The sequence below is a fragment of the Tinamus guttatus genome, unplaced genomic scaffold (assembly GCF_059628265.1).
Source record: "Tinamus guttatus ecotype Peru unplaced genomic scaffold, ASM5962826v1 Tinamus_guttatus_pri_ptg000056l, whole genome shotgun sequence".
In the NCBI taxonomy this organism is placed as follows: Eukaryota; Metazoa; Chordata; class Aves; order Tinamiformes; family Tinamidae; genus Tinamus; species Tinamus guttatus.
In genome coordinates this window covers 773,644-786,601 of record NW_028288590.1, presented here as the reverse complement: position 1 = coordinate 786,601, position 12,958 = coordinate 773,644, and the positions used below count along the sequence as shown (strand labels likewise).

Below are 12,958 nucleotides of genomic sequence, written 5' to 3'. Positions count from 1 at the left end.
TGAAAAAAAAAAAAAGGAAGAAATAATAACATTCTGATTGCACATTCTGATTGCAATGGGATAGCAGCAGCTACAAGTGTTAAACATGAAACATTGTCGAAGCTGCAGATTTACAGACAAGACCTTAGTCCAGCTGTGGATCCAAGAGTAATAATTTTGAGCAGTATGGTCCCAGCCAAAGCATGAAAGCAAGAAAATAATATGTTTAAATTCATTAGAGTACTGAAGACAGAAGTATAAGTCATTCATTAATTCAGCTCTACTTAATATCAGCTGCTGTTGAAGGCTGCTGTAGCAACCATTCTCCAGAGTGCCAGAAACCATCAGGGTAGCAAAGTCCTTTGCCAGGGAATGGGATTGACCCCCTACAACAGCCAATCACAGTGGTGACCACATACTATCCTCTCTATCTAGCAGAATTGTCTGGATTTGGTCTGTACATCCATGCTTCTTTATGCATAGGGTCTTTTGCCATACGTTTCTTCAGAGTAACCTAGATCCTGGCACTACCAGTAAACAAATCAGTTATCATACTAGGAGCTTGCTACGTACACTTAATCTCCTAGAAATAAACCTCAAACCTATCCTTCCCCAGCCAGCAAATATCTGCAAAGAAGTCAAGAGTGTTGGGAAGGAATTAATAATTTCTTTAAAAAAGTACAATCATGCCAGTGATGCTTTTATCTTAGCACTGTGAGCCCATTCCATTCTCTTGTCTTTGAATACATCACTTTACTGGATATTTTTCTCTTGTTTCTGTCAATTTTTATCTCTACTGGTTAAGGTCTTTTGATACTATACTAGTTTCTTTGTGAATTTGCATATGAAAGAATTTATTATCACATTTATTACCACACATTTTATTTTTACATAAACAAAATCCATCTTGGCATTGTTTACTGTATGCAGACTTATTAACTAATCTTTTAATCTTTCAGGAGTGTCACAGTAGGCAAAGGTTGCTGTCTTTAGGCACTGTAGGGAGGTTCTAGTAAAGAAATGACTGATTCAAATAAAGCTCTATTTCTGCTTTAACAAGTACTCCTGACAGTTTTACTGACAGTGTTCCAATATTTATAGAAGCATGGTATTTATATCACTGCAAGATTTATTCCTATACAACAAACAAATATAGACTTAAACAAGTATAGCTTAAGTGGAAGCTTTGAAGAGTCTTGTCCTTCAAACTGTCACTTCTAATTAAGACTGTATTAACACATACTGTGTTATAAGCAGTTCTGTGATATGAAATGATCCCCTGACAAAAAAATCACATGTTATTTTCATGCCAAAATGACATTTTTAGAAGCATGAGCATCTCACTTTAAATGAGAGTCAGCAGCAACTCAGTTCTGTCAGTTTTCCCTTGCCCTCTTACTAACAATAAAACATTTATGTTTTCTAAATGCTGCAGTTCAAAGTAATTTTAAGCAAAATATGTACAAACCTAAGATTCAGATTATATGTTTAGCAGTTGTGCAAAGTCTTGATAAATCTAAGTGAGACTCAGAAAAACAGTTTGTAAAATTGGTAATACAAGACCTTGCTTTGCGATAAAATTATTTTGCCTTGACAGTATTATAACTAAGAGACCAGAAGACTAGGAAAGAACAAAACAAAAAACAAAACAAAACAAAACAAAACAAAAAAAGAAAGCATTAAGGATAATTCTAAAGCATTGCTTTATATGAAAACAGATAATTATGTTAAGCCAAAATGACTGTTTCCAGATATGAAGTGCTTTTCAATGACTGAAAAGTGGAGAGCTGGAGCAGCTGTGCCTCCCTGTCTCTGAGCTCAGACCATCTTCCTATGGTATAAACTTAACCATTCTATTTAGTGAACAGAGCTGGAAAACCCTCAAAATTTGTCATGACTTTTTCCATTAAAATGTTCTGTTTTTTTAGGCAGCAGACCAGCAGTGGATCTGTCCTAGCCCCGTTAATAGTTTTACATGACCATTGCTACTTGTGGAAGGGGTGTAGAATCATTTTGCCCAGAAGAATAATTAACCTAAGCCACATATAGAGGTCCTAATGCAAACAAGAAAGAAATCCTTGAATTAAGAAGATTATTTATGGTTATAAGATGGGATTATACTGAGGATGAATGTGATGTATTAAGTTCCTTTTAACTCCTTTGTAATCTCTTTCATGAGTAGTGCAGGTTTTCTAAGTCTAGACACAGGAACGCCACCAGCTGAATATTTATCATGATGAAAAACAGTTAACATATCCCATGTGATTGTCTGTGATGTTTATGCAGTGTATATTACCAGCCTATCTAACATGGTCTTGTGGCAATAATCAACACTCTGTTCACTCAGTACTTTGTGTGAATTTTCCTATTTGTCATTTGCCATTTAATATTGTTTTGATTTTAATAATGCTTTGCCAATGCACTTTATTTATATTATACATTGGTGCTTTTTCTTTTTGAAATTTATATCCATCAAAGGAGTCTGACTTGTGTTATGAGGATCAGAATGTGCATTGGGAGAGTATACTAGGTTGTCTATGTTAATTGATAGAATCAGCTTGAAATATGACAGAAGCAATGAAAGTTGGTTAGAAACTAGAATAGCCTATTATAGAGGCTCCTTCTTGATGACTTTTTACTGACTTATCAAAGCTTCCTTTATGGACTTGAGATCATGCTCCTGGCAGCAGTGAGATCTGTTTGGGAGGAAGTTATAAATATTGCATTCAAAAGGATGTTTATCAGTTTGATTAAATCCTCGGAGAACTCAGCCTCACATCTGTGTGCAGAGAGGAGGACTTTGCCTACTGTTCAAAGCAGACAATTCTGAAAACCTGACTTTGAAGAAAAAATAGAAAATGCTATGGTGGCCATGATTTCCCAGCTTGCCTGGTCTCATTAATAGTATCATGGCCCAGCCATGGTGCTGGAAGACAGAGGAAAGTTACTGCGCTTGTGTAGGAAAATTAATAGTTCAGGTCGAGTTGTCCCTGCTGTTAGAGTAGTGGACAGAAGTGTTCCAGTAACCTGTGCCCGCCCGTGCTTTCTATACAAATTAGCTTAGGCTGCCTTTGTAGAGGGCTAGCAGATCACTGACATATTTTACGAAGAGAAAGTACTGCATTATAACAAAATGGACACTTCAGGGAAGCTGAAATGTGGGCACATGTTGAAAAGATGATTGCTGCCTCGAGGGATGGCAGCCACAGCAGGGGAGAAACCAGCACGCAATCAGGGTCATTCAGCCACTTTACAACTCATGACTGACCTAGTTTTCCCTATTGGAACACGCATAGCTGGGCTGGTGTGAACTCTCGGACCGATGTAGGTTATTCATGAGAAGTAGACCCTGCAGCATAATTTTTGAGGCTTAAGGACAAAACTGTAGAGCTGTAGATTATGTTTGAAATTCCTAGTGTCTCTCCTGAGCAAGTATCAAAGTGGGCATCAGATCCTTTGTTCTCTTTTAGCTTCTGTGCATTTAAGGACAGAATTTTGGCCTATTGCCCTCTTTGATAATATTAATTGTATTGCAGACTATTCCTGTGCAATTTTATGTGGTAAAGAGCAGTTACCATTTCACAGTGAATTCTGCAGACTTCGGGTGGAACCAGACCCAAATCTTCTTTTTCAGAGCAAAATACAGATTATTCTTAGTGGAGTTTCACCAGATTTTGGTTATTCCTATTTACTGATTCACTCAAGGCATCCCATTCATGACTCACTCAGCCATTTCACTACTGGGACTTTTCATACACTTCACTCCACATAATTTAAAATCACCTGAAATTTCAGGTCAATAAAATGCTAAGTTTAATCGTGAAGGGGAGTTTAATGGAAAATTGCTCTTGAAATGAGTAAACAAATCAGATTTATGCCAGTTAAGGCTGAGATTTTCAGTGAATCTTAAGTAAAATAGGTCCTCCAATCCTGCTGAGTTTCAATAAGATTTGGGCATTTTAGCTTACAATCACAGCCTAAAAATACACTCACATGTCCTCTCAGAAACTGCCTAAAGCCAGTGATATTTATTTTGGCAGACTACCAAATTGCTCTCTTCTGAGCTAGATGTTAATTCAAACTAGACCTCAATTCATTGCTAATAATAAAATAAAATACAGGTGAAGTGAATGTCTACTGTTGTGGGAATTGAATACAAAGCAGTAGGATAATGTAATCATTAAAATAACATAAGTAGTAAAGAAATGCACTTAGTGATGAAATACGTTCATCTGGGTCAATAATGCTGTTTATCACGTTCCTTGTATTAGTGGTAAGAAAGAACATAAGATATAGCTGGTATATAATTAGGGAGACAGTGGTTACTGTCTACAGTTATGACCACAACTACCCAAGAATTTTCTAAGAAAACAGCTTTCCAATGGAAAAGCTGTGAAGCTTAGGGGAAATATTCTGGTTCTGAGATTATTTATTTGCATTAGAAGTTTCTGTTGTAAGCCAGAGGCAGCATCCTATGACAAAAAAAAAGCTAGTGAAATTTCTGTTCTGTCTGATTCTTTTGGCTGTTCTATGTACTCTCTTTTGTGTTTTGTGGAAAAGAGGAAAGGAAAGGAAAGGAAAGGAAAGGAAAGGAAAGGAAAGGAAAGGAAAGGAAAGGAAAGGAAAGGAAAGGAAAGGAAAGGAAAGGAAAGGAAAGGAAAGGAAAGGAAAGGAAAGGAAAGGAAAGGAAAGGAAAGGAAAGGAAAGGAAAGGACACCATGAGAAGGGAACATTTTTAAATTTGAAAAAGAAAAGTATTGCTTTTTGGCTAATAGTGACAATGAAGATATATGTGGCTTGTATATTTGGGCTGTGGGAGAACTGTGGCAAACCTTCCTTTTCAGATACCATACTCATGGTATGGTATTTGTAAGATAAGGTATGATATTTGCTTTATATTTATATAGGTATTTTGTATAATTTGCTTAGGTATTCAAATACTTGTCATATATGATAACATGTCGATAATATTTGAGGTCTTTCTAAAAATGTAGCTCAGTTCAGCTCTAAGATGTACTGCGTATGATTGACAGAAAATCTGATAGCCTGTTGCAGGATGGCTGTTTGGCATCGATCTGCAAATTACCTGAAACGGTCTGTAATGCTGTTTATACAAAGCATAGAGTATGAAAGTATATGTATTAATGTGGGAAATTACTGTGTCTTTACAGGTAATTCTGAGCATATTATGCCTTCAGGGCTTTTATTGTGATCTTTGTACTACATACATTTTTTTTTTCTTCTCAGAGATTTTTCCAAGAGATTCCAGTCTAAAAGACAAGTTCATAAAGCATTTTACAGGTAAGGCAAGTTACTTGCTCTTAATTTACCTACATATGCATATTCTAAAGAAGAAAATAATCACATCATTAGAATTTCTGAGGTTCTGCAATGAATTTAGCATTTTGGAAGTTACATCTATTGCTTAGAGCTAAAAATTTTTAAAGAACACTAATCACATGGATAGTTGATTCTCTCATTGACTAACTTATCCTAAAAATACCTCTTAAAAATATGGTAAAATGGTTTCATGATTTCAAATAAACCGTTTTCTTTAGATCTCCATATTTCTGCGTTGTAGATTTGCAAGTACACTGAATGCATAGGTATTTGTATCCATTGTATATCTAATTGCAAACAGTTTGCCGTATGGTGTTAAAAATATGGTAAAATGAACACTTATCTGCTATTTCTATCCAGTAATATTTCAGCAAGAGAACTCATATATCCTTTATCTTTAAACATATATGTATCTTGTTCATAGTTTTTGTCAGTCAGTACTATTATACTTAGGTCCACTAATTTTAAAATTTCTCACTGACCTGTAGATAACACCCAGAAACACATCTATGTGCCTAAGTTTCCACTGTAATAGGGAAACACTTTTTGTCTTTTATGTCTATATTGTGGTTTATCCTTGTGACACAGGACTGTTAAAAAGGCAAAAAAATAAAAATGGAGAGGCTAAGTCGGTTCAAATCAATCAGAAAAAAACAATGAGAAAAAAATCACTATCAAAAGCATGAAAGTCGATGGTAATTACAGTCAAATACTTCTTCATACTTTAAAACAGAAAGGGAGTTGCACAACGTCCTTTTTGGGGGACTTTATTTTGTAACTATTGGATAAAATATTGTACCTTCTGGTTATAAGCAAAAAAGCTGCCAACAGCATCTTGGCACTCAGATTTTGAGTCTTTATTCCTCCTGCTGCAAATGTTCTGGAATTCGGGAAAAAAATGAAGATCTCAGATGAATATGACACTGCAAATTTGTTTGAGTATTTAAATGATATTGGGATCTGTGAAACATCTGTGAAACTAAAAACTAGAGAAATAAATGGTTGTTGGAGCATGAAAAAGAGAAAGGGACATAAGTATGATGGTTCTTAATAAGAAAAAAAAAGCATTTGTTGTCTCCTTTGCAAGGGGTATGTGTCCTGAAAGCTTTAACATATGAACAGTCTGGAAGGAATAAGGAAAGGAGCTTCAATCCAATATTCTTGAAGTTTCTCTCTGTCTCAGCCCAGAATTGTTACCCATATCATTTTTTTTTTCCTTTTCCTTTTTTCTTTCCTCCAGTTATGTTCTTAAGGTCTTTGGTGGTGAGATTTTCTCCTCATTTTTTCCTATTCTACAGTTTTATTAGATCCTGCAATCTGTAGGCTTTTCCTTACAATGTAGTCTAACTTTATTTTTCTTGATTCCATTCAAATCGTAATCCCTATCAACTGTAGTTACATAAACTACTTATATATATTTCTTACTAGTTCAGCAGTGCATGCGGATGCAGCCTAATATGCTATTGGTCACCTGTATATGATGTGCATATGGGCACATGCTCACCCAGGGCATAGTGTTGGCCCTTGTGCAACTTTTGGTCCACCAGGACTCCAAGGTCTTTTCCTGCAAAGCTGTTCTCCAGCAGGTTGTACCCGTTTTTGAGCTTTGTGAGGTTCCTGTTAGCCCATTTTTCGAGCCTGTCAAGGTCTTTCTGAATGACAGTTCTCTCTAGTGAATCAGCCACTCTTCCCAGTTCTCTATCATCTTTGAACTTGCTGAAGATACTTTTGGTACCATCATCCAAATCATTAGTGAAGATATTAAAAAGTATAGGCCCAGAGTTGACCTCTGGGGACACCGCTTGTGACTAACTGGAATTCAACTGGATTTCATGCCACTGATCACAACCCATTTTTCTAACTGGTATTTTATCAGCATTTTTTATGAGGATGTTATGGGAAACAGTGGCAAAAGCCTTGCTAAAGTCAAGGTAAACAACAACCACTGCTCCCTCAAGGTTCCTGGATAATATTCAGCTGTATTTTTTTCCTTAACATCCACACTGTATGTTAAAAACCTCATAAATCATGTGCATGCCGAATGTGAGTCTAAGATACTTCATCTTTCTAGTGCTTAGAAACATTTATTTGCTTAAAACTTTGCTTTCATAAACTTCAGAAATGATATGCACATTCCTTCTGCTTTATTCCTTCTATGTGAGAATACTGACAGCTGTGAACTGTTGTAGCCATGCCATTCTATTTTTTAACATTTTTAAATTATGCTGTCAATTTTAAATTACAGGAATTTCAAAGCAAAAGCAGCCTGTCACTTCCAACGACCCTATTTCTATTATCCAGATCATGACCATAGTAGCAAAGCAATTTCTGTTATCAGTCACATATGTTGATATGCTCATGTTGCATACTTTTTTAAGTTGCACTAAAGATTAAGTGTAATTTTAGCAAAAAAAAATTGAAGTTAATTCTCTGTGTTGAAGTCAGTCTTTAAAGCTGCAAAATCAGTTTCACTTATGGTTTGTGAATTAACTCCTGGTTATTGTCAAACAGGACCAGTCACATTTTCATCAGAGTGCAGCAAGCACTTTCATCGACTGTATCACAACACAAGGGATTGTTCAACACCAGCTTGTAAGTAGTGACTAAAATCCATTTTAATTCTATATATTTTTGAGGTAGCTTTTCCTGCTACTTGTTTGACGGACTGTGTTTTTTTGTGTTTGTGTGTTTTGCAACTTTTCCTCTTTACTTTGGTCCTGTTCTACAGATTATAACATACGGCTTTGTAAGTGGGCATAATGAGTAGGGTAAATAAATATCTATTGCATACTGCCTAACAAAAACACCATGCAGATTGCATGCCTTGAGTGCATGGGTACATGGTACATGGATATTATTTGGCCTCCCTTTTATCGTCTGGGTGTTTCACACTATATATGAAGAAACACAGTCATAGTATTTCTTTTCTACTTAAACAGCTTGCATTAAAATTAATAACAAGATTGTAATCAGATGGTATGAAGAACTATTTTTTATATTTAACTGTCAAAACAAATAAGAAAAAGAAAATGTGATTAAAACCAAAGCAATGTTTTTCAGAAAGATCCAGAAAGAAGGGCTAAATCCTCAGAACTCTCTCCATCTTATTAAACACTCAAATTTTCAAACAGCTATTAATGCTGATCATAGTTAGGATCTTTTCCTCTCTCTTTAGAGGAATTTTAAGTTTTCTTTCAGCTGCTAGAAGATGTCCATAAGTAGGTTACTTTATCTTCTGTGCAAATAAACAGTCCCTAAAACAGAACCCAGATTATCATTCAGTCTCTTTGTAGTTTGGCACAGTTTCTATTAGGTTTAAATACAAATGCTTAACAAGTATTACAAGACAAAAATTGTACCTTAAAAAACCTCATAGTCTCCTAGGTAGAAAGGCTTCCCAATTAATGAGTTCCTTCATATAAGGTTGGACATTCTTCTGGAGGAAGAATTCCTCAGTGTGGAAGAAGCTAACTGTATTCACTGACATTTCCACAAGAGCCCTTAATGCATTGACGTACAATATAGTTTTGCAACTTGCACAAATAATTTCATGAAATTTCATCATTGTGTAGAGTGCCTGGAGTTCAAGTTCAAGCTCTACACTTAAATGTATGCAGTTTTCCAGGATATCTGTCAACTGATACTCATTACTGCTGTGGATAATTTTGTTTTATAGACTATAAAAGGTGTGCAAGATTGCTAACAAGATTAGCAATGAGCCCTTTGTGTACACAATCCTAGGATGTTTGCTATGTAAGTATAATCTTCTCCACCACTATTTTCTTTTTTGTTGCATGGTCTGTTGATTTCCTGTACACCTTGTCAGCAGGAGTGTGTACAGAACTGTGGTATTATTAGAGTATGTCGATATGCAGCTCTGGCAGTGCTGGTCTCTTCTAAGGACTGACTAGTTTCTCATAGAAATACACAGAGGCACATATTCCTCTGGGCATGACCCCACTGTAATGTCCAGCAGTCATCATGGTTTGGGACAACATTTTTGAGAAGTACCTGGGGATGATGGGGAAAAATGCATGACGACCTCATAAGCACATTAATTTCAGCTTTTTGTTTGTTTGTTTTGGTAAGAGAGCTTTGTTACTCCATGGAAGAAGAAGGAAATCTTTTTCTCAGGTCTTGTCAATGGGTACCCTGTATTATGTATTTATGTCTTCATAGGTACCCTGTTTTTTTTTTTTCAACTTCAGTGTTACTTTTACTTCCCAAAGCTTTTCCTAAGAAATAGTCTAAAGATAACAGCACTTCATGGTGATGACAGCAGTCTGAACATAAAAACAGAACAAAATTAAAGACTTTAAATAGCAGGCTGTCCAAGGCACCAGTCCTTTGCTTTTTATGGGTAGATATTAAATGTGTTACTTAAACGGCAGTACCATTGTTAAGGGATTGTTTTTGAGAGTGAGTTTTTTTTTTCCTCCAGTACCTTGAATACCAACAATATGTACACACTTTTCAGCCTAATTTGAAAAACTGCACTAGTTACTATTGGGCAATAGATTATAAAAATTGGGGAAAATAAATCTATTTAAATATCTTCAAAGATGTCATTGGAAAGCAGAATGATTTCCTCTCCCCATCTCCTCCAAGCCTTCAACTCGGGAGAGTTATATATGTCACTTCTTCCAATATCAAGACTTCAATTCATACTAATCAAAATAAGAAGAGTAGGATGTGAGTCAGCGTTAGTTGATTTGATTCTCAAGTGGAGGTGGAATCCATTTTGGTGACTGTAAGAAAAAACTTAATATGTCAGTATTTCAGCGCTCTGAAGAAATGCTGTAATTTCTTTCTCCTTTTCCTAACTGTTTTCAGCTTGCTTCGTCTCTTATCTTCCTCGGTTTCTTATCTTCCAAGTCTTCCAGATGATTTTGAAAATATCTGGAGCGCTAGGGATTTCATTGCTTTGCCATTTGGCTTCTTGCAAATTGCTTTGCCATTGATTCTTTTTGTGGGCAGGAAGCCTTTTATTCTCTCTTTTAATTCATTTTCTTTGAGTGCCCAAAATTCTTGCTTTTTTATTTGTTAGTTTTCTCTTTCAAATCTTAATTTTCTTTGAAAGATCCACCAATGTGTCATTTTATGTACTTCCTATCATCTATTTAGTCTCCCCCAACCTTCTGCCACAATAATGCTTTTCATCCTCTAGGTTCATGGCTCAGGTATGGCTGAGGAAAGATGTCTGAGTGTTCCAATAGTTTTTCTTCTGTTCTTTAAGAGGATGAGTCAAAGATCTATCTCTGTATCCAAAGCACAAAAACATCCATCACAGTCTATTTCCAGCTTTATAATATGAAAAGATCAGAAGTTGTTCTTGATTTGCAAATTCAGTTGTTCTAATTTGCCTGTCAAAAATACATTCGCTCAGCTAATGGGTGGGGAAGGGAAGGTTTAAATGGTAAGGAAGATATCATATCATGTGCATTTTATTCATTGAAAACTCTATTGAAGCTGACTTTCTAACTACTCTCTTAAAAATAGGCAAAGCATTATAAGAAAAATTAGAACTATGATCTGAGTGTATCCAGGTTGCCTGTGTGGGGTCTCTTGCTCTGTTCTTCTACCAGGTAGATATTGAGTGGGTACTTTCCACTATCAGTAAGGCAGGCTCAAATTTTCATGTTTCCTTTTACCTAGTTACTTCTTAAAATGGAAATATTTATCTGAGAAGGATGAAGAGTAACAGGAGCCTCTCTCCTCCACACTTTACTAGACAGGGTGGTGCAGGAGTAGTTTGTGTCCTTCACTCAATATTGATGCATTTCTAGAGTGATTATGTATTTGGTTCTTCTCCACCTTTTGCCTCAGTGGGTCTATTCCTGTGCACACCTGCAGCTTATAGAGGGCATGTTTAGAGTCCCGCTTTCCACAAGAGAAGTCTGCCCTTGCTTTAGCATCTGCGGGAATCGTGGAAATTCTCTCTTGTATCTGAGAAGGAGGCTTACCTGTTTGAAAAGCCTAGAACCATCTTTTAATATTTCCTCTGCATATATTAAAATAACCCCAACTTTCTCTGTAAATATAACTGCAGCCCTAGTATGCACATTTTTTATTCCATTCCTTGTCAGAGCCTGGGAACAGAAAGGACGTGTGGTGTGTTCATCTCACAAATTAAGTTTTATCATGGAAAAGGTAATCCTTCTAAAGACAGCGGTAGCAAAAGATTCTTTTAGAGATGAACAAGCACCCGTTGGGTTCAGTTTCAGGACCCTGGAGAAGGCCGCGGGTGAAGGCCACTCTGGGGGGCTGCAGTGCAGGAAGCTCTTAAATTCACTTGTGAACCTGTTATTTGCCATTACAGCCATCACAAGTTTTGTCTAATTAACCTTTTGGGAGTGTATTGCACAGAATATACCTGCAAGTGGCAATAAGGCATTTGATGAAATCCTAAGGCTAGGAATGGACATGACTGGATGTATGGGCAAGTTTCTTGGACCGCATGCAGCCTGGGCTATGATATGTTAAACCTCTTAGCTTCAACACTGAGGATTTGTCAATGCAAAACTCATTACTGCTCACAGGAGATCAGGACCCACTGGCATTCTGGAGTTAATCTTAAGATTATGCAATCCACTGGAAACTGTGATTTATAAACAGAATTATACTGAGCAGTCTGCTTCTGTGTTTTAAAACTAGTTATAAAATGGCATATCTCTTTCTCTTGCAGACTTTCTACTAAGGAGAGAAATCTGATTTGCCAAGAAAGTGCCTTGAAATCTTCTAAGACAGAGAAGACATCCTGTAACTTTTTGATTTACAACATTTTGTTAATAGATGCATTTTATTTTCATATATATGTTGGACATTCCATATTTGATTGAAACATTATTTTATTTTAATTTGTAAATTTGTTGCCTATAGTTCAGACAAGCCAATTATTTAAATACATTGTATATAAGGAATACTAATAATATACTAATTAAGTGTTACAATCATATGCAGGGAATTGTTAAAATTTTGCTGTTTCTCTTGTTCCATTGTATTTACATCATTTTGCTCAGGCTCTTACTTTCATTATTTGCACTAACTTGAAATGCAGAAGTCTATGTAACTGAAATCTGAATAAGTTGTAAGGGGGGAAGTTTTACTTGCCATGGAAGATATTTTATATTATGAAGCTTTGTTAATATATACATATATATTATTGCGCATCAAAAAATTGCTCAGAAATGCACCTTGCTTTCAGGAACATTTGTATGACTATTCATCAGTTACATTTGTACTGGCACTTATGGAAAGAGTTGCAAATAATGTAAATATAAAGACTGGAAAACTGCAATGCAGTTTTGATGGAATAAAGAACATAAAAATAAATTATTTTTCAGGGAGGGTTATTTATAAGCTTATTAAAGAGTTATATATTTCATATTTTACATTTAATTTATCTAGTGGTTTTGAAATAATTCCCCGCTGAGGACTGCCAACTCATGATTGCATTTCTTTGTAAGGTTTTATTTTCAAAATGTAAAGTTTCTTCAGATATTCTTCAGCCGATTAGGATGCAAAGGGAATACATATGGAAGTGCACTTACCATGCATAACAGGACACTCTGTTAGAGTGAAGAAAACATAGTAACATAGCCCATTACAGGAGAAAACAGTTTGAAGCATAATGTCATAA

At 35.8% G+C, this 12,958-nt stretch overlaps 1 protein-coding gene across 1 annotated transcript in view; it reads left to right on the top strand.

The window, feature by feature from the left end:
* ALKAL1 (ALK and LTK ligand 1) overlaps positions 1-12,678 on the top strand; it is a 34,003-nt gene extending 21,325 nt beyond the window's left edge. The window contains exons 2-5 of the mRNA XM_088540174.1: positions 5,227-5,280; positions 7,831-7,911; positions 8,996-9,072; positions 12,005-12,678. Of these exons, the coding sequence (XP_088396300.1) occupies positions 5,227-5,280; positions 7,831-7,911; positions 8,996-9,060 (200 nt within the window). The 3' untranslated portion in view covers positions 9,061-9,072; positions 12,005-12,678. The remainder of the gene's footprint in view (positions 1-5,226; positions 5,281-7,830; positions 7,912-8,995; positions 9,073-12,004) is intronic.
* Positions 12,679-12,958: the final 280 nt, after the last annotated feature.